This window comes from Suncus etruscus, chromosome 6, assembly GCF_024139225.1.
Source record: "Suncus etruscus isolate mSunEtr1 chromosome 6, mSunEtr1.pri.cur, whole genome shotgun sequence".
Taxonomy (NCBI): domain Eukaryota; kingdom Metazoa; phylum Chordata; class Mammalia; order Eulipotyphla; family Soricidae; genus Suncus; species Suncus etruscus.
This window is the reverse complement of record NC_064853.1, coordinates 129,754,090-129,775,930: the sequence shown is the minus strand read 5'-3', so window position 1 is coordinate 129,775,930 and position 21,841 is coordinate 129,754,090. Positions and strand designations below refer to the sequence as shown.

At 35.5% G+C, this 21,841-nt stretch overlaps 2 protein-coding genes across 3 annotated transcripts in view; one reads left to right on the top strand and one right to left on the bottom strand.

Moving 5' to 3' along the window:
* GABRA1 (gamma-aminobutyric acid type A receptor subunit alpha1) overlaps nt 1–21,841 on the top strand; it is a 1,147,113-nt gene that overhangs the window by 730,327 nt on the left and 394,945 nt on the right. The window lies entirely within an intron of this gene.
* Nucleotides 1–21,841, bottom strand: part of GABRB2 (gamma-aminobutyric acid type A receptor subunit beta2) — a 209,791-nt gene that overhangs the window by 123,361 nt on the left and 64,589 nt on the right. For both annotated transcript variants that reach the window (XM_049776062.1, XM_049776063.1), the window contains exon 4: nt 12,311–12,531. In XM_049776062.1, coding sequence (XP_049632019.1) covers nt 12,311–12,531 — 221 coding nt within the window. The remainder of the gene's footprint in view (nt 1–12,310; nt 12,532–21,841) is intronic.

Here is a 21,841-nt window from a genome sequence, read left to right as displayed (position 1 = left end):
AAGATGACTTGGCTGATATGAGGGTTATAAACTAAGGAAACGACTCTCCAGGGTAGACAGTCGATCTTTCAGTGTGGATGATGTATAAAGAATAGCTGAGTTGTCATGACACGTGGCACAGGATGGTTTCAGTGACAGTCTGTACTTTCTGGCTTCTATTTTTTATTTCTAGGCACTGGAATCTAAAAGTATCTAAGCTAATTTTCTTGGAATGAACTTCAACTTAATTTGAGTCCCTAAATGTAATTAAATAACTAAAGGGTCTCCACTACTCTCTATAAACAATGAAGTATTTCAGTATAACTTACTGATAGGAAGGCTAGATAATGATAGACTTCTGCCTAACAATTTTAACAAAATAATTTAGGATTATTCTCAAAGCAATGAGATGTGATATTAAAATTTGGTTATAATTTTTATGCTCAGTGCTCTTAGTTAAAATTATTTGTAGGGAGGGGTTGTAGAGATAGCATGGAGGTAAGGCGTTTGCTTTGCATGCAGGACCGTGGTTCGAATCCCGGCATCCCATTTGGTCCCCTGAGCCTGCCAGGAGCGATTTCTGAGCATAGAGCCAAAAGTGATCCCTGAGTGCGGCCACGTGTGACCCAAAAAATAAAAAAAAATTTTTTGTAGGGTTGTAACACTACTATATTGGTACTGAATTTTTCTAGAGCAATTATTTTCAATTATTTTTAAATAATTAGGATATATGCATCACTACAGTTTAATTAAATTTATACCTGCTTTCTCAATAGCCTCCTATCTTTACTTCTAATAATTTTAAACTCTTTATGATAGAAAATTTACAGTCCAATTATTGCCACTCTTTATGATAGGAAGTTTACAGTCCAATTATTGCCAAATGTATGTCCACAGAGCAATATAGTACATCAAACAAATTTAATTCTTACATTAACATTACAGTTAAAGATTTTAAGTTGAATAATGCACAAATAAAAATACTATTTTTATATTTATAAATATTTATAATATTTATAATATTTCCAAAAATATTAAAAGTAGATCTACTGTATTATTCCACAATGCTTCTTCTAGGAGTCTATCCAAGGAACATAGAAATAGTAATGAGTAGATATATGAACATCCATATTTATTGCGGCACTGTTTCTAATAGTTTAAGTCAGGAACTGTCCAAATACCCAATAGTAGATGCATGGATAGAGAAGATAAGGTCTTTACACCTATTAGAATACGATTCAACTATACCTATCTGTTTACATCTATTTGTTATGACATATATAGAACTGAAGCAGGGTCATGTTGGCTGAAGTATACCACGAAAAGCAGAAGAACCAAATGATTTCATTGAAATATATGGTATGTGATAATAATAGTATGAATACTTCATCATTAACTATAATACCTCTTGATTAGAAAGAATTCTAAACTTGACTATAAATAGAAAAATAAGTCAATATATTTCCATGTATAATAATCATTACTGGGCATACGTATTGAATATAGATAATTTGTTATAAGGTCTCCAATAAGGAGGATGCCTAGAAGCTGAGGATATCAATATAGAGAAAATGAGCTTTGAGCTAGGTGACTGATTGAATAAAGAATTATTCAATTGTAGTTGGGAGGACATAAAAAACAAGTAGAAAGAGAAACCTGAGAGGTGGGTATATTTGCTGAGATTGATATCTGCTGAAAGAGTGGATGAAAACAAATAACAGTCGATCCTATGTCTTGGGCTTCCAAGAATAGCTAAGAAAGCCTGGGGAACCTTTCTGGGGAACCTTTCTGGCTCACAGTTCAATTCAACGTTCTAAGGATACAGTGTTCTTCAAACCCTTCAGTGCTTGGGATTACCTACTGATGCTCGTGTGACCTCTGGAGCTCTAGCCAGAGCTTCTCAGGGGATTGTATGTAGTGCTGGATGGATCTAGGGTCAGCTGAATCCAAGGTATATACCTCCATCCTTGAACCCTTTCTGGTTCCTTGCAAGATTATCTTGTTACAAGCTTAGTAGTGTATGTTTAAAGAACTGAAACTTCAGACCATGATATGACATAATAGGAAACAAAGTGCTTAGATATTAAGATACGTAAATTCAAGCCATGAGTCACACAGTTCTTAGATAATCAAGCTTTCTGCTCCTGGGGAGTGCAGAACAGGTTCAACACAAAGCATCAGGAAATGACAGGTACTTGATAAACTCAAGGTAAAAAGAGAAAACAAAGTATCAGTTTCTTAGCTTTAAGTGATTGTTGGTATTAGGACAATAAGACCCAGTGTTCCCAATCTTGAGATAAAAAAGAAGGAAGAACAGTTTTTAAAATAAGTGCCTTAGTTTTTTTTAAAGTACTATGTTGGTTAAATAAAACAATACTTTTTTTTTTTAATAGAGATTCTATTCTGAAGATTTTGCAAAAGAGCAGAATCTATGATTTTCTACAAGAGGAAAATGACCAAGTGTTCTGTTTGGGCTCAAGTCAATGGAAACAACTCAGAACTGAAGTAAATTCACTATGGTCCAGGCTTTACTAAAGTTGTAGAAGAGCACAAAAATAGGCCTGAACCAGGACACATAGACCTTAAGTGCAAATAGTATCTAAATTTTAGTTTGTGTTTTGTTACAGCCTATACATCAACAATATATAATCTATACCTAGGCCAAAATAAAATTATAGAAAACAGATGCAAGTGCTTCTTTTTTGGAGGGGACCAAAGAGGAAAGAACACATAATTCAATTACTGAGACTTGTACAAGCGCCAATGTTCAAGAGAATCTCATTTTGCATGTCTTTAAATGGAAATAATCGTGCCTAGCTTATAGAGTCGATATGAATCTGTATAATTTGGTGAGATTCCTTCATAACAACTATGAAGATACTGCCATAAAACAATAAAAAATAATAGTTTGAGAAATCTAAAAAAAGAAACATAATAACGTAAGGATTAGAATGGTATAGTCCGATAAAGATTTTGTGGCCAGGTCTCCAGGAAATTGTAATACAAAATTCAGCAATGGCTACAACAATTATAACATATAAAATGGACAAAAATTCAGAGCATGTAAAAGCAGAAACAAGAATGTGTTAATACATGGTACTGCTATTTAAATTAATAGGACTTGTCACACCTTATAGATGAATTCAGAGTTAAATTTAATTTTCAGAGAGGAAATGAGCTAAGTTACCTCAAATATTCCAGAAAACTGATGACTTGGAACAATAATTAAGAAAAATTAAAGAAGGTTCACATGTAATATTAAGCAAGTAAAGAATGTACAAAATGGATGTACAATCACAATTTAATGTGAAAAAATTAAAAGAATACAGGATTCTGCTTAAACTGTTGCTGCGGGGTGTTTATGTAGGTATTTTTACTCTAACATTAGCACTGCTTAGGATTTCTTTCTTAAAATTTAAATGAGTGAGAAGATAAACGTATAAAGTAATACAGATTAAAAGTAAGACTATGTGCATATCAGGGCTCAGTGAATATAGATTTCACAGGCAGAAGGACCAGTCTGATACCCAGCACTGTATAGCTCCCTGAAAAATTTTTATAACTTCTAACCACAGAATTGGGAGAGACTCCTGAGCACCTCTGGGTCCCAAACAAGGATAAAACAAAAAACTGTGTTCATTGAGCTGATTTTGGAAATATATTTTTATGATATATATTTTTACATAAGAAGTGATGTAATGATAGTCTTGGATAGAATTTTCTACCACTAGAACATTTGGTCACTGGGAAACCCAAGGGAAATTTAGTCTCCATGGTGGAGAATTTCAACTCTCAGTGCCAACCATTATCACAAAAAACAATGTGTGTACATTTCTGGCCTGAGAGATTTTCCTGCTGTACACACTAGGCATCCATGGTCAGGAGACCCATCAATTCCACCTGTGGTCCTAGCTCAGGCTTAATCTGTCTGAGCTCAGAGAATTCAAGCTATTGAAACTCATCACTCTATTCTACCATCCAATCCCTTTCTCTTTCTTTTTAATTTTCTTTCATATGTTTTTAATTTCAGAAATCCCCTCTAGCCCTATGACATGTTTTCCCATCTGTTCATACAGATGGTAATATAAAGAGAAGTCAAAAAGTCTGCTGTCCTTATCCTTTTTAATTCAGTCAGTACATAAACAGAGATAAATGTAGAAAGAATGAGGAACTGAAAGCTGTATTTTAAAAAGACATGGGAGTGGATCTGGGGCCACAATTAGTGGTGCTTATGTATCATTCTTTGCACAGTCCACTGGAGGGACCATATGTGTTGCTAGAAGTGAAACTGGTGACAGCTTCATACAAGGTAAGCACCTTAACCCCTCCCTATGCTCTCTCTCTGGCCTGAGAGTCACATTTTGAAGACGAGAAAGGTGATAGCTCATTTCACATGAGGAATGCAGGCATGTGCAAGGCTGCCCTAAAATAAATGCTGTCTATATGGAAAAGGCTCCTCTGGTGTCATTTCCTTGAGCAGACATGTGTCTGCAATAGTTACACTTGAAACCTAGAATGAAATCCCCTCTCCTCCTTCCTACTTAATCCAGTAGATCCTAGAAGTTAGGAAATTACCTACAGTAACCCTAGTGTACTTTACACTCTTCTAGATGCACCTAGAGAAACAGAAAACTTATCAAAACGAAATTGCTTTAGGAATTACAGAAGGCTGTCACTGAAAAATAGTATTTTGATTTTGCACAATTTAAATAGTACAAGTAATGTGACTGAGCCAACTGCCACACTTATAAGGGACAAAGCACAGAACTCACAACCTGTTGAAAAGAACATAGTCACAAAGTAAGAATAAGTAGCCTAGGTACACAGCCTTTCCTTGTTTAAAATTCTAAAAATAAAGACTAAAACTAATATCTATACAATCCACACAGATTAAAATAAATTGCTTAGATGAATTTTTTGGTGACCCAAACTTCTTTGGTAAATCTTGAATTTGTCTCATTTGGAATGCATTCATACAATTACATGGATATATTAATGTATTAATGTATTACATGTAATTAATATGATGAGATCCCAGCTCTGTGAGGAGGATATTTTTGTATCAGATGATTCAGTAGGCTTTATTATGACTCTAAGAACACTGTTATCATTAATTTATATAAGAATTATTTCCATATTCATAAAATAACCTGTGGTGAGGGAAGAGAGGGTGAAAAAGAGAAAGAAATGCAAGGATTAGGGCACTGATCTAGCTAAAATTCTTTGCAACCCATTTGGTACCCCCAAACCTCTAGGTTATCATTACGGAGTGCAAAGCCAGGAATAGCGGGCCCGGAGAGATAGCACAGCGGCGTTTGCCTTGCAAGCAGCTGATCCAGGACCAAAGGTGGTTGGTTCGAATCCCGGTGTCCCATATGGTCCCCCGGGCCTGCCAGGAGCTATTTCTGAGCAGATAGCCAGGAGTAACCCCTCAGCAATGCTGGGTGTGACCCAAAAAAAAAAAAAAAAAAAAAAAAAAACAAAGCCAGGAATAGCTTCAAAGCATAGCCAGGTGTAGCCTCCATCCTCCCTCCACCTCACAAAATGAAAAACTATAAAATAATATCAAATATAATTACTCTTCATTTAGATAAAGGCAAGCCTATACTTGGAGATATTTTTCGAACAATGTAACGTAGTCACATATTTCATTAAAAATTAGGGCCCGGAGAGATAGCACAGTGGCGTTTGCCTTGCAAGCAGCCGATCCAGGACCAAAGGTGGTTGGTTCGAATCCTGGTGTCCCATATGGTCCCCCGTGCCTGCCAGGAGCTATTTCTGAGCAGACAGCCAGGAGTAACCCCTGAGCACTGCCGGGTATGACCAAAAAACCAAAAAAAAAAAAATTTAAAGAATGCAAAAAATGTATGATGGGTTTATTTACTTAGAAGTATTTTTACTTTTAACATTGAATACTTTGAAATTACTTTTTCAATCTTATATGACTAAAAAAATTATTTAAGTAATCCAGCAAGCATACGCTTGAAAATAAACTTCTCCTAAATTCCTTACTTTGAAAAGAAATCAATGAATTTAAATAGCTAATTTTGTTCTCCATTCTTTCCATATGTAAGCTTTCTCCCCCTCTCCCTTTAGGCCCTGGACTCCAAAAAATGTGGACTTCTTTTCCCTCCTGGAGAGTAATTCCACCTATCCTAAATATGGACTAGTCCTGTGACTGGACTCATGCCCTCTTCACAGGTGATGATTGAAGAGACTGAGCAATTTAACGAGAGCGTTCCCTTTAAACTCAGCTACAATGAATTTTCTGAAATGTCTGTCTGAAAAGTACTAGCACTTATTTAAAAAATGCTTTCTCATTGATCCACTGTGTGGTAGAGGCTATGGTATGTCTAACTTGTTAAATTCCACTGGATATAGCTCTCTTTACCATTACATATGTCTGTATCTTTTAAAATATTGCATTGCATTGGCTGCAAATGATAAAATAACAAGACAAGACTGTTCTGAGTAAATACTTAATCACTGTTATGTGACTGTTTTTCAAGCAGAATTCATGACAGTTGCTGGCTCTGCTTTCAGAAAGTACTACTGGCTGTGCTTGGGGACAATATGAGAGGATGGGGATCAAACCTGGGTCAGCAATAAACCAAACAAATGCCTTGTTATGTCCCCAAGTTTTTAACAATGAATTTTGAAAACTTATTTCTGTAGGCTGCGTGGTTTTATTAACTTTTCCAATTTATTTTCTCTCCATGTAGAAATAAGGATTAAAATCTATCTAAAATGAAACAAATCTAAAAGACTTAAAAAAATAGACCTTAGGGGCGGGGAAGGTAGCACTTGCCTTGCAAGTGCTAGTGTAGGACGGACCGTAGTTTGATCCCCCGGCGTCCCATATGGTCCCCCAAGCCAGGAGCTATTTCTGAGCATATAGCCAGGAGTAACCCCTGAGCGTCAAACGGGTGTGGCCCAAAAACCAAAAAAAAAAAAAAATAGACCTTAGGGGGAAAATATTTTCTTCAGTGGACCTTGAGATCTTCCTCATCATTCTAGAAAATAAAGGTATTCTTCCAATTAGAGTTTGGGCTCCTGACCCAATACTGTATCTACTTTTTTATGATGAGAATATTAATAAGTCTTGATGCTAGAGTTATGGTCAAGAATCTCAAAGAGAGAATGATATTTGTAAAACTTCACTATGAAGACACACAGGCTAGGTAATTATCACCTAAGTGATAAAGAATTGCTTCTCTTAACTCTCAAAATGTGCATCTACCTACTTTGTAACTTTTGCTGCCTCATGTTCCCTTAAAATTTTGTGATTCTAACTAACTGAGATTATATCTGATAGTAATTATTTTCCTTATCTCTAAACCTCTTGTAACAGTATTGATGTAAAATTCTGATAGAAGAAAATTTCAAATTTTCTGTACCCACAATTATAAACTATTTACCATACTACTTTTCCTTGAACTTGCTTACTCAGAAATGTGAAGCAAAATGTCTTTGAATCTAGTTGTATAAGATACACTGAAGGCAAATGACTCAGATACATCTGAGAAAGAATATTCTAGGTATTCTAGATCTGCATAAAATACTATGGGTTGGCCACCATCGGTGCTTGCATGCTTCTTTGGACACCCTGATTAAAGTAGGAGCATGTGAATAGTGACAAGCTTTCTAAAAGGAAGATATGTGTCTACTAAGAGCTTTTGTCTGGACCAGGGATGTGTCTCAAGTGGTAAGACACATGTCTTGCATGTGTGATCTTACATTTTATCCCTGCACCACATGCTCCACTCCCTGCTTCCTCTCATCCCAGCACTGCTGGCCTAATAGTTCTTGGTGTGGCCTCAAACAAAAAGAAAAAAATAAATCAAGCTATTTTCAAAAACCATGTTTATTTGGGGTCTTTGTTTTTCCCCTCACATCAGCATTTTTGGTTTGAGACTCCTGCTCTCCCAAGAGTCTTCTGCGTCTATCAGCCTAATCAGAAACTATTCTCTTAACCTCCCAGGTAACTACAATCATGGGTTCATGGTTTAATTTTGAGCCAGACTCTCACTAGCAAGCAGTTTATTTCCTCAATTATTAAATGGAGGCAATATAAGCTCATTTCACAGGATTGGTAAACGTAGATAATAGGAAATACTCATAAGCAGTTATTTCTACTCTTATGCCTGCTGCACTACAGCAAGTAAACAAGTGTTCATTTATGTTTATTTTTAATAGATCTTCATCTAATTAAAATCAATCATGAGTGGAATCAGTGCAGTCTAACAGTCTAACAGCATTTTGCCTATTTAGCAAGCACATTTGCCAACGAAAGCTGCTAATGAAATTCATTGGCTTTATAAAATCAGATGGTCAAGTTACATATTCCTTAATGTGACTGAGAACAAAGTTTATCCTTAGGGATGAGAGAGAGCACAATGGGTAGGATGTGACTGCCTTGCACAAGGCCAACAAAGGTTTGATTCCTGGCATCCATATGGTTAGTTCACTGAGTACTACCAGGAGTAAGCGCTGACACAGGTCACCATGGCCCAAAACAACACAAAGTAATGATGAAGGAAACAAATAGTGTCTCAAGATTTACAAAATTTTTTCTGTTGTTCTTCACTCATAATGTCAGACAAGAAGAATGCATGTACACATTAATATATGCCTATGAAGTGACTATATTTATTTATAACTATAAAGAAACATAATTGTAGATCAGCAACAACTTAAACTAGGAAATACTTAAGGTCTGCCTTTTGTTTTCCCCATCCCAATATTTTTTAAATTTTATTTAATTAAAGAATCACGACTTATAAAGTTATTGATATTTGAGTTTTTGGCACAGATTTCAACACCAATCCCAACACCAATGTCATCTCCCTCCACCAGTGTTCCTATACTCCATCATCCCTCACCTCCTGGATATCACCTTGACAGAAAAGTTAAAGTGTGATGGTTGCAATTTAGAAGACATGTTTTCAGTGTTGCTTATTCTGTGCTTTGGATATATAGCTGTACTACTTTACCACATTACTAGTATAACTGAATCCCTGACCCTTACCCCTATCGCTTTCTTTTCTCCTCTTCTTTTGCACTTATGCCAGGAATATCTTTATGGCCTAAAGTTCACATCTAATGAATTAGGGATATGCAAGTATTCCTCTTCCCAATGCAATGATGTTCTATGTAGATGCTTGCATGAGCCTTGTTCCCTATAACCTGTCTCTAAAAAATATGTACCCATCTGAAGAACTGATACTCTGAATAAAATTGTTGTTGTTCAGCTTTTCAAAACATATTTACTCAATAATTCTATGAAAGTGAAGGGAATCAACAGGAGACTAGAGATAAAATCTGATATATGACTGTTTGGTAGAGTACATTTTAGTGTCAGATGGCTACTCTCTGTAGTACAACTTCAGAAGCAGAGACAGGAGATAAAGTTAATAAAACCCTGTCTGTTGAAATTCATTTCAGCCTACTATTAACCTTTGCCATTTTCCCAATGACAGGACATACATAGTAGAAGGTAGTTAAATTGCCTTCTTCTTCCCACTGAATCTTTCTTTAAAAATGTGAACCTTTAATCGGAAGTGACAGGTATCTGATCTAATACTACATATGGGAGGTGGATAGACAGAGGAAGTCAAGCATTCCCAATCCTCATGCTAGAGACAAGCAGCTATTTTTAGATGTTTACCAACTACTGAAAGATTAAGAAAACTGCTCCTTTTCTAAAAGCAGTGCTAATAAAACTATATGCTGTACATCTTCTGAGTATTTTACTGTTGAAACTGCTTATTACAAGAGCAGAATCATTTTTCTTAACATTTTTTGTTTGTTTTTTGGGGCCACACCCGGTGACGCTCAGGGGTTACTCCTGGCTATGCACTCAGAAATCGCTCCTGGCTTGGGGGACCATAAGGGATGCCAGGGGATCAAACCGCAGTCCATCCTAGGCTAGTGTGGGCAAGTCAGAAGCCTTACCGCTTGTGCCACTGCTCTGGTCCCAATAGGACAATCATAAGAGTATAAGCTATATGACAAATAGCTTTGTCTGTTTGTCACTAAAATATTTAAGTAACTTTTACATACACTCCTGCATTTTATTGCCACATACTTTGTCTTATTCCAAAATCATAAATCATACCCCTCCTGGGATGAAGAAATATCCCTTGTATGTCCTATTAAAAATTATAGCATAACATTTTTATAACTTACGAATGTTTATAAAAGACATAGTTAAGGAAAATAAGATCACAAAATAGTAAGAATAATACAAAATTATGAAAACTGTCAATATGCTATTTTAAAATTTTTTGAAAGAAAAGAACACTTGGCACTGCCTTGTGTGGTGGTACTCAAGAACTACCAGAACTGGGAAAAACCCACATGACAGGCATATGCATTTACTTTTAGGAATATCACTAATATGCTTTTTAACTAGAAAACTAGCTAGAAGAAAATAAAAGAACATAGAGATAATGTTATCTTTGGGCAATATAACAACTATATTTTCTTTTTTTTTTTTGTGGTTTTTGGGTCACACCCGGCAGTGCTCAGGGGTTACTCCTGGCTTCATGCTCAGAAATTGCTCCTGGCAGGCACAGGGGACCATATGGGACGCCGGGATTTGAACCGATGACCTTCTGCATGAAAGGCAAACGCCTTACCTCCATGCTATCTCTCCGGCCCCTATATTTTCTATAGATTTAACAATAAAATGTATAATTTCATAATGGAATTTGAAATGATTAATGAGTTTAATAAAAAGTTTAGTAATGTTACCATAAATTTTAAATACTTAAATCTACAGTCCATTTTATATTTAGATTCTAATTTAATATTAGAATTACACACATAGTATATATACGCAATAAGTAAATTAAATAAACAAATAAAATAAATGGATATATTGTATATTTATATATAAATATAAATGAACTATATTAATATAGTAAAATTTAATATACTGTTATAGTAAAACATGTTACTAATTGACAATTAAGGTTTTCTTATATATTGTAATATTATAATTTTGTCTTTTATTTTTTCTAACATATAAGATGGAAGGGGCTATCGTTTATTGTCCTTACTCAGAGCAAAAGGCATGTGGTATCTAATTTTATGATCAACTTTATGTAACTTAGTTATAAACCAGGAGTGAAAGTGAGAATCTATATTTAAGGATATCATTATTTTCTAGTCAGACACTACGTATTTAAGCTTGGGGTATGAGGAAGCAAAACTCTTTTTAAAAACTAAAATACCAAGAGCTCTGACTCTGAATCTGGAATAGGATTCAGATCCCAACTTTATAGTTTATTGTCCTGGTGACCTCAGGTAAGCTGAAGATTTCCTCATTGAAAAATATAGACCTAACAGTTCTTGTTTCAAATTTTGGGGGTGGGGGGTTGTAGGCACTACATCCAGTGGTGGTCAGCATTTACTCCTGGTTCTATGCACAGGAATCATTCATATCAAGTTCTGGGAACCATATGGGGTACCGGGGATGGAACTCAGGTTGGCCATGTGCAAGGCAAATGCCCTACCTGCTCAAACTCTGATTTTAAAGCTTCTAACTTAAGAGGATGTAAGGTTTGACTAAAATAAAGCAAAATAGCATTTAGTTTGATGTCTGACTTAACAAGTGTTTAATGAAAGAACAGAACTATGGTTGTCTTCATCATTATATTTAGGTAGTCATAGTTACGTAAAGCAGAAAAGATCAGAAGCAGCATAGACTTTAACATTCTTTGTCTTATAATGCACAGGAATTATTTTTATTTGAAGATTGCAGGAGTAAGAAGGGTACCTTTTCTCTCTCAAGAGACTAAGCATTACTTTGAAAACAAACAAAAATCTTTGAAAAAATAAAGTGTTTTCTTTTATAATTAATTTTTACCCAAAAATCAGTGCCAGAATTTTTTTCCTGATACATAGGTACCTATATCACAGTATGAACCCATTATTAACAAATATGAAATATTTTTTTTAAGTCTTATTGGTCTGTGAGGTGATAGCAACCACATAAAGCCTTCTCATCCTCCAGGGACCAAGCCTGGTAAGGAACATATGATGACATACTGCATGGTGGTATTCAAATAAGAACATATGCATATATTTAAATATATGCATACACATATATATGAATATATATGCACACACATACATACACATTCAGTGAAAACCCTCTCAACTAGTTGACATTATCTCTAGGCCTTAAGGAAAGCAGTTTTAGAATCAGCAGCTGATATTAGAAGATAATTTAGGAAAAACTCAGCTAAGTATGTCTCTCTCTTTGTAAACCTGCTACCCTAAATTCTCATATTTCTTCTAGACAGAAGATTTCAATGCTACAGACCTGAGGCCATAAAGGACAGTCCCATCTGGATGCAGGCGGATCATGCGATTCTTGACGGTCACTCCATGCACAAATGACTTCTTATCGTTCAGGAAGTAGGTGTCAGGCACCCAGAGCTGATCTGCTACTCTATTGTCCAAAGTCAAGTTTAAAGGTATTACATTATAGGACAGTCTCTTATCTCTCCAGGCTTGCTGAAAGTACATTGTCAAGGTGTAATCCTAAAAATGTGAGAAGAAAAAAATGGTTATCACGTATGCAAATAAACCTGGGGGTTAGACAAACTTCAGTACTCATAAGTAAATAGATATACAGTCATTCTCTAAAAACAGATTCTACTCCACTCATAGGTAAATGATAATTTACACATTGGGGGAGGGTGTTTGGTCACACCCGATGAAGCTCAGTATTTCATGAGACTTTGAATTTCAAGATAAAGGACTAGCAAGTGAGGCTCTAGTTTTTGAGAAAATGTAAGACTGACTGGACTTGAAATCCAGATTATGCATTTCTCCATCATTTCTAGAATACATTATTTTTTCAAGTCCATTAACTCTAAATGGTGTTTTTAAAATATATATTCAACACAGTAACATTTCTTTGTTTTGAGGCCATACTGACTTTGCTCAGGGCTTAATCCTACCTCTATGTTCAGGGGTCACTCCTGACCATCCTCTGGGGACCATATGAGTAAGTTTCTGAGGATATGAGCCTTAATTAGCTGCATGGAAAGGAAGCACCTTAGCTTCTTCCTGTACAATCTATCAGCCCCAGTCTATAGATTATTCTAAGAATTAATGTATCACTCCAGTTCAATTTGTAAACTGAAAAAAGTTATACATTATGAATAAGGCATTTACATATATATTGTGACATGTTTTATCCCTGTAGGCTCACTGTGATTGCTCTATCACCCTCATTTAATGATTAAATGAAATACTAAATATTCATTTGAAAAGGATAATTACAATTCGCAATGACTTACTTGAGGGCATTATTGTATTAATCTTCACTATAATCCAAGAATCTTACACAGTCTTAGGGCACATATAGTGAATAAATGAACAGATGCCCAGTAAGGTATGTTGGCTGTATTTCTGCATATATTTTTACTTTGTCAGGCTAAGACACAAACTTTAAAGCTAAAGTGATACTCAGTTTGGATCTGGGTTCATTTTTTAATATCATGTGACCTCTGAGTACTCTCGTGAGTGCATTGGTCTCCCTGGCATAGGTTCCACAAGTAACAAAATCATACACAAAGATATATATTTCATTCCTTAGGAAGCCCTCTGAGATATTTCTATTCATTGCTTGATCTATGAAGCCCAATTTGGCTAGCAATTTAAAAAATGGCTAAAGAGGACCAGAAATACAGTGCACTGGGCAGGGTGCTTGCCTTGTAGGCCACCAATCCAGGTTCAATCCCTGGCACCTACATATGATCCCCTGAGCACTGCTGGAGTGATTCTTGAGTAAAGAGGCAAGAGTAAGCCATGAAATCTGGCCGGTGTGGCCCCCAAACTGAACATATATATATGTTCATATATATACATATATGTAACTAAAGAGATACTGATACAAAAATAAAAGTATTTCAATAAAACAGTATAGTCACCATTGAAAAAATTTCTCAGTGTTTCACAGATATTTAATCATATTCAGAAATCAATACAGATAGCCTTCTTATTGAAAATGATAGTCAAAATTTATTCTAACAAAAATGTTACTACTCTAAAAATGTATCAAATAATTTTAGATGAAAGTGATTTCAAACTATTAGTTTAGTTAGAACACTGGATTATACTGCAACACTATAGTTTGATTTAGATTAAAAATAACCTGCAATACTTATGAATTATATAACTAGGAAATAGAGAAAGGACCAGCTACATCTAATTTTCATATGTCACAAATAGAATAGACAATTTATGCTATGATTTACCAACACATTTAATGATTTCCAATTCCTGAAAATAAAATAAAAGTTTTGGTTATAATCCCAATTGCAACATAAATCTACTTTTATATTCATTGGTAATATTAGGATATAAGAGAGAAAATACAGCTGAAGATTAGTTGTCAGGTTAGCTTGTGGTTGGCCATATTAATTACATTTTTGCGGGAAGCTAAGTAAATGATAATATTGTGAGAGCGTATGTTATATGTTATGGAAACACTTGTAAAGGAAGACACTGATGATTATGTTGTCAGATCAATTGTCATTTTATTTATTTTTAAATGACACATGACGTTATCTAGAAAAGAAGAGGTATCTATGGTGAGATAAAGGATTCTCAAAGTTTTCTTAATTATTATTTTTGTTATATGTTGTGAATTTAAATTGTCTTTGTAACAAACTCAAAATTTCTTTGTTAAACTATTTCTGAGAATTATCTTTATTCTGGGCATATCTTAGAGTTCATCATAGGCAAGATGTTACTACATACAAGAAACCCTGGACTTTGTGTTTGTTATTAACAAACACACATTTCCTTTGTATTGATCAAGAGAATTTATCTGTAATCAAACAAGAACTTTAAATAATTGGCCTCTTATAGTGAAGTTCATAATTAAGCCTTTATTGATTAATAACTCCAGCCTCTGCCATGGTCAAGATTTGAGCCTCTTAAGAACACCTTATGCACTGTTGAACCCCCAGCTCCTGTTGTTTATTTGGAGGCCAGTGTAATCTCCCTACTAAACTCTACCATGTTCTTTGAAGTCAAGAACCATCCCAACATCCAGCCATTAATATCACCTATCCTTCACGAATATTTTTATTCATGGACACATTTAAGCTTTTTCTATTTCATGCCTCATGCAAGGGTTTTAAATTTTGATTCTTATTTTTTGTTTGTTTGTTATTTTTTGGGGTGGCACACCCAGTGATGCTCAGGGGTTACTCCTGGCTAGGCACTCAGAAATCACTTGGGGGAATCATATGGGACACGGGTGTGTGTGTGTGTGTGTGTGTGTGTGTGTGTGTGTGTGTGTGTGTGTGTGTGTGTGTGTGAATCGAACCAAAGTAGGCAAACGCTCTACAGCTTGTGCCACCGTTCCGGCCCCACAAACTTTGATTCTTTATTTTTCTTACCAAGCACTGTTCCAGAATTTCTGAAGAAAATGGTTAACTTCACTTCCTGGCAGTTGAGACTTGAGTTTCAATTTTACTCCTTTCCACATGTTTCAAACTCCCCCAGAGTTAAAGGTATTTCATTTAGTTTTTCAGCAAGACTCATTCTACTAGCAAAGTCCCTAAAACTCAGATGAAGGTTTCTTAAAAGCCATGTTTATGTGTCTAAAATAAAAAAAAAATAACTCGGAGAAAATGCAAATATTCCCATAAATCCTGTTCCACATTCACAGTTTTAATAATGCTCTGTCTTCCCCATCTGATTCTACAAATTTCTAATTCAATTACAGGTCATGGTAACAGTTCCACATATTCAACCTCCTACACTAGAATGTAATAAAATATATTAATAGAAGTTCTCACTTAACGGAAGTCATACACCAGAAGTTCAACTGCAGCATTTTGAGAGAAGCACATGGTAGAATCTGACGAATTGCTAAGATACATCCAGAGTATAAGAGCCTTAGTTAGGATCACCCGAGGGATATTCAAGTTTATAAGTGACTATATTCTTGTAAGTGAAAATAAAACATATACAGTCAGAGCAATGCATTTTCCACTATTTTCCTTAGTCCAATCTGCAAGTATTTACAGATATGTCAACTCAAAGATCCATGGATCAGTTCTAAGGATGGCATTAAGATCCTGCAGGAGCAAATAGTTATTTGTATTTCTTACTGAAACAAATACTACTCTCAACGTGGGCATTGGTTAGTTTTGAGAAAATCAATATTGAAACATATTTTATGTACATTATTTGAAATATTTGAAATAAACTTGAAACTACCTATATATTTGCATGTATGTGTCTGTGAGAGTAAGAGATAGAGAGAGAGCAAGAGAGAGAGAGAATCACCTCAGTTCACTGGTGGTGTGGAAGCCTTGGTAGTTCACAGCACTGCAAGGCCATTACATCACTCTGTTCTCAGGCCTGAGCATTGAACTACTGGACTAGTTGGGAATATTGTCATGAGTGAGGCTGCCAGAACCCCCAAAAACAACCCTGGGAGGATCCTTCAAAACAGGACACGAAGTGCTTTCTAGTATTTTGTCACCTAATTATTCTGTCCATGATTTTAACAACTAACATTAACATTGACCCTAGATAAATACTTTCATATGCTTTATCTCATTAATCATAGCAATGCCCAAAGGGTGATGTTCCAGATTTATCATTTTCTAGCAGCTATGAGATTCTGGTCCATTACCTAACTTCCCTGAGATGTATGCTATGCTCTAGAAAATGAAGGAAAAAAATAGCTCTTGTTAGAAAATAACTTCATGAGTAGAATATCTGGCTCAAAGAAAGGGCTCTTCAAAGGTTTGCTCTATTGTCATTTTTCTCATTATTCCCACCTCTAGGTCACACATTTGAAATCCAGAAATGTGCCTTTAATCAGCCAGTTAATAATTTTCTAAGTTCAATTCTTAGTTCTATATTGAGCTGTTTCTGGAACAGCTACCTCAGAACCAGTTTTATTCTGACTCACTATTTCCCAACAGCACCACTTTCTTACACCTCCTACCACAAAAGGAGGGGAAAGTATCTCTATGTTTGTCATTTCGGTTAATCTGCCTGTTCAGTCATTTATTACATCAAAGATACATAACTTCATTTGGGAAGACACAAATTATTTCTTGGGGGCAAGGAGAGAAATTCAAATGCTGATCCATAAATACCAAAACTGAAGCTATTTTCATACATGAAAGTGCTCCTAATTACACATGTATAGACCCAATTTCACACATAAAATGTTTTAAATCCCCTCTAATCCTACAGAATGACCAAAACCATTTGGCTTTGGCAGAATGTAAACCTCATGTGAAGTCCCAAATAACCAGAAAAATTATAGCCCCTCCCCATAGATGGTAATGCACTGACTCAGAAGGAATTCAACTGGAAAATTATGCCCATCAAGGTAATATGTAAGACATAGATGCAGATAAAGAACAGTTTTATTATTTCCAGAATTTCTTTCATCAGAATGGCAGTAGTGGTTATTAAATCCTGAGAGTAATTTTTTTGTTACTTTGTTTTGGTTTTTGGGTCACACCCGGCAGGGCTCAGGGGTTACTCTAGGATCCACACTCAGAAATTACTCCTGGCAGGCTCCGGGGACCGTATGGAATGGCAGGATTCGAACCAATGTCCTTCTGCATGCAAGGCAAATGCACTACCTCCATGCTATTTCTCCAGGCCCTTTTATTTGTTTATTTTTTATTTGTTTGTTTCCTTAGAGTAAATTTTAAGGAGGTTGATGTTTTGTCAGGGCAAATAATAGAGTCATTCAAGGTGGCAACATCAGAATGCTCCCCCTAATTATTAGTAAACCCTTAAAGTAAATCATAAAGAATTTGGTATTTTGTCAGGACTAGAGAAACAGTGCAGGCACTAAAGCACAGGTTTTGCTGTTGCCAACCCTGACTCAATCTCTAGCACCACATGATGTCCTGTCCTGCACAATGTTAGGTATAGTCCTGGAATTCCTTGAGCACTGTCCAGGCAACCGTGGTCATCTCACCACAAAGGGTATAAGCAGCACCACATTCTTAGACACGTGATTTGCACCACTGGGCCCAGTTTGCTTAGAATCAATAGGCGGTCATCCAGGAGCTTCCTGCTCATTGCTTTTGAAAAATTTTTAAAAAATAATTTCACAATCAAAAAATATATATTTGATTTTAGTGAGTCTTGATATATATGGTTCAGTGGTAGAGTGCTTCCATGAAGCTGCAAGTTCAATGAACAATGCAAGCTCCAATTCTGTGTGTCACCCAGATACACAATGACAACAACTAAGTGGAAGAGCATGTTTTGTGAACTTATTGAGTTCAAACTAGAAATGTAGTAGCTATTATAAAGGAAAGGTTATGAAGTTTCACTACACTGAGTAATTTCAGTTTCTAAATAATTAGAAGCATGCACCCCATATAATAATTTGAAAAACAAAAAACTTATTTTTATTTATTTATTTATTTATTTATTTATTTATTTATTTATTTATTTATTTTGGTAGTGAATAGAACTTACTCCAGGTTACGTGCTTGGAGGTCACCCTTGGTGGTGCTCAACGGACCATATAGTTTGTGTTGCGGATCAAACCGTGCTCTACTGAGTGCAAGGCAAGCACCTTACTATCTATCACTCTGGTCCTAAATAAACTTACTTATTATCCCTTTTTAATGGCTTGGAACTTTTGTTCAAAGGAATAATGAAATAGACTATGTCCTAACATTCAGTTTTTGATTAAACTTCCTTCTTTTATAAAGCAAAAATATCACAGTTATGAAGAATTTATTTATTTATTTATTTATTTATTTATTTATTTATTTATTTATTTATTTAGGGGATTGGGTTTTGGGTCACACCTGGTGGCACTCAGGCTCTGTGTTCAGAAGTCGCACCTGGCGGGCTCGGGGGAAATCTATGGGATGCCGGGATTTGAACCGGTGTTTGTCCTGTGTTGGCCACGTGAAATGCCTTACCGCGCCGGCCCCCAGAAATAATTTATTTTGAATACAAGCATCCTGAAGAGAAACTCAGAAGCTTAACTAGCAGTCAATAGACCTATGCACAAAACAGTGATTTCAACTCCTATAAGGTGCACAGACTAGAGCTTGTTCAAAGGTGAAAAACTTTGAGAGTCATTGTTGTAAAATGGTGGCAGCAATTTATATACAAAATACCAAATGAGACATATGTCATGCTTCAAACTAAGGAAAAATTGTAGATAATGACTTTCCTTCAATACAAAATCTTTTTAAAAAGATACAAATGTTTAATTTCCCAAGAGTTCGAAAACTAGAGATAACAGACCTTTGTGGGGTTGGGGCATATGTTTGGTACAGATTTAAGTCCAGGAGGCACGGCTACCTTCCCTAGGGAACACTGGGAACAATGCCCTAGCACCAAGATGATATGTTCTGTTGTTGCAGGCCACTGAGACTGAGTTCACAAAACTGAATGAAAGAAATTAACTTAGGACAAAGATGAAAGATAGGTAGATAGATAGATAGATAGATAGATAGATAGATAGATAGATAGATAGATAGATAGATAGATAGATAGATAGATAGATAGATAGATAGATAGATGATAGATGAGCAAACATTTTCATAGACAGAGATATACCTCCATTGAAAACTGTACTCATGAATTTCCTGAGGCAACATATCTATGCTACACTTGTAACTATACCTTAAATAAAAGAAGCAACCATACAGATCACAACTCCAATTTCAAATCTACCAAATTCATTGAATGATAAAAGATGCTTTTATCAGATAAGGTATATTTGCTAGTCCTCTCAACAGTGATCTTTGAATCTGATATCATTAAGTTTTAAGAACAAATGTTCTACTAAATAGCCATTTAAAATCATACTTTTTCTTTTCTTTTCTATTTTTTTACGCCCTACCATTGTGCTCTCTCTCTCCAGCCACAAATGTGTGTGTTTTAAAAGTCATTCCCAGAGTTTCAGACAGAACTGGGGTTGAACCCTCTGCCTTGGATATTTTCTCTCTCTTCTTTTAAATAATATTTTACTTAAACACCTTGATTACAAACATGATTGTGGTTGGGTTTCAGTCATGTAAAGAACACCCCCGATAACCAGTGCAATGTTCCCATCATCAATATCCCAAATCTCCCTCTTCCCCACCCCACCCCCGCCTGTACTCTAGACAGGCTTTCCATTTCCCTCATTCATTCACATTGTTATGATAGTTCTCAGTATAGTTATTTCTCTAACTGCACTCATCACTCTTTGTGATGAACTTCATGAAGTGAGCTATAACTTTCAGCCCTCCTCTCTTTTGTCTCTGAAAATTATTGCAAGAATGTCTTTCATTTTTCTTAAAACCCATATATGAGTGAGACCATTCTGCATCTTTCTCTCTCTCTCTGACTTACTTCACTCAGCACAATAAATTCCATGTACAACTATATACAGGAAAATTTCATGACTTCATTTCTCCTGACGGCTGCATAATATCATACTTTTTCAACCTACCAAATGGTAGCCATACTATTGAGTATTATTAAGCTCTTCAAAATAAACTCATTTACAAGAGGCTTCTTGTGTTTCTTTGATTCCTATGGAGTTTTCTATAATGGTCCATTAACCTGCCAGTTACAAACAACAGTTTTGCCAGAGATTTTGGGCATAAGAAAATAAACAACTTATATATATATATATTTGGAACATTTTTTAAGGCTAATTACAATGCATTACATAACATTCTGTGTCATTTAAATAAATGTATCTTAACTTATACATGCATTTTTGTTGGGATCTACATAGAGGATAGCTTATCTAAGTTTTTATCAGCTGAGAGTAATGATTTTTTATAAGAACTATTGAAAAGATGAGGAAACACAGAGACACAGGGAGTGCAATGAAGACCTTTTTTCAACATTTCAGATGCTTATTTTTGTTCTGCTCAGCATGACACAGGCTCATTCTTTCTGAAGGATCTGAGAGTACTAAAAAGAAAGGATATTTAAAATTGAGAACATATCACCGCTTTCATACTTGTGACAAGCTTAAAGAAGCTGAGAAGAAGGGCAATTTGCAGAACCAGGCTGGAGCAAAGAGAATATGCTTAGTCAATGCTTCTAAGAGAATATCTGATGTGCTAAGATAAAACACAAATACATATGTTCACTTTTGGAGGCAAAGCTAATTTTAAAAATCTCAGACCAAAGTAATGTTGGGTCTAGGACATTGCCACTGCTTCTATTTGCATTGAATATTTCTAATCTCCATCAAATGCACTATAGATCCAGCATTTCTGTGGCAACCCCTTCTTTTGGAAGACCATGGTTGCTTGGGTTAGTGAAGAATTAGCACTTGACAATCACTAGTTGGGCAAAATTGTACTTAAAGCTCACCCTGATCTTGTATAGCTTGTCTCTCAGAAACTGTCTTCTCTGGAGTTTGCTATTTTTTGAAAAGATCATTAAAAATAAGTCCATAAAAGTTACAAACAAAAATTAAATTAAAATGCCAATATCCAAATTAACAATAGAAATACTGATATTTTCCCTAGAATTTTTTTTTTGTTTTATGTGGGGAGAAGGTGGTGTTGATAGCCAGTTCCTTCACATGCCAAAAGTGCTCTGCTATTGAGCCACATTCCCCACACTTTAGAAAGTTTTTAAAGCAGTGCTCGCAATACTACAAATTCAAGATATTATCTTACATTAGACTGTGATGCAAAAGAACATGCATATGTGTGCATACACACATACATAGCTTTATAATTATTACATTTTGAAAGGCCAAGTCTGGGACTTCACATACCCTTTATCTACTTAATATTTTTGAAGGCATATAATGTAAGATTATATAATGTTTCACTTTTAGACAACAGTGGCTCTCCCTCCATTCTAT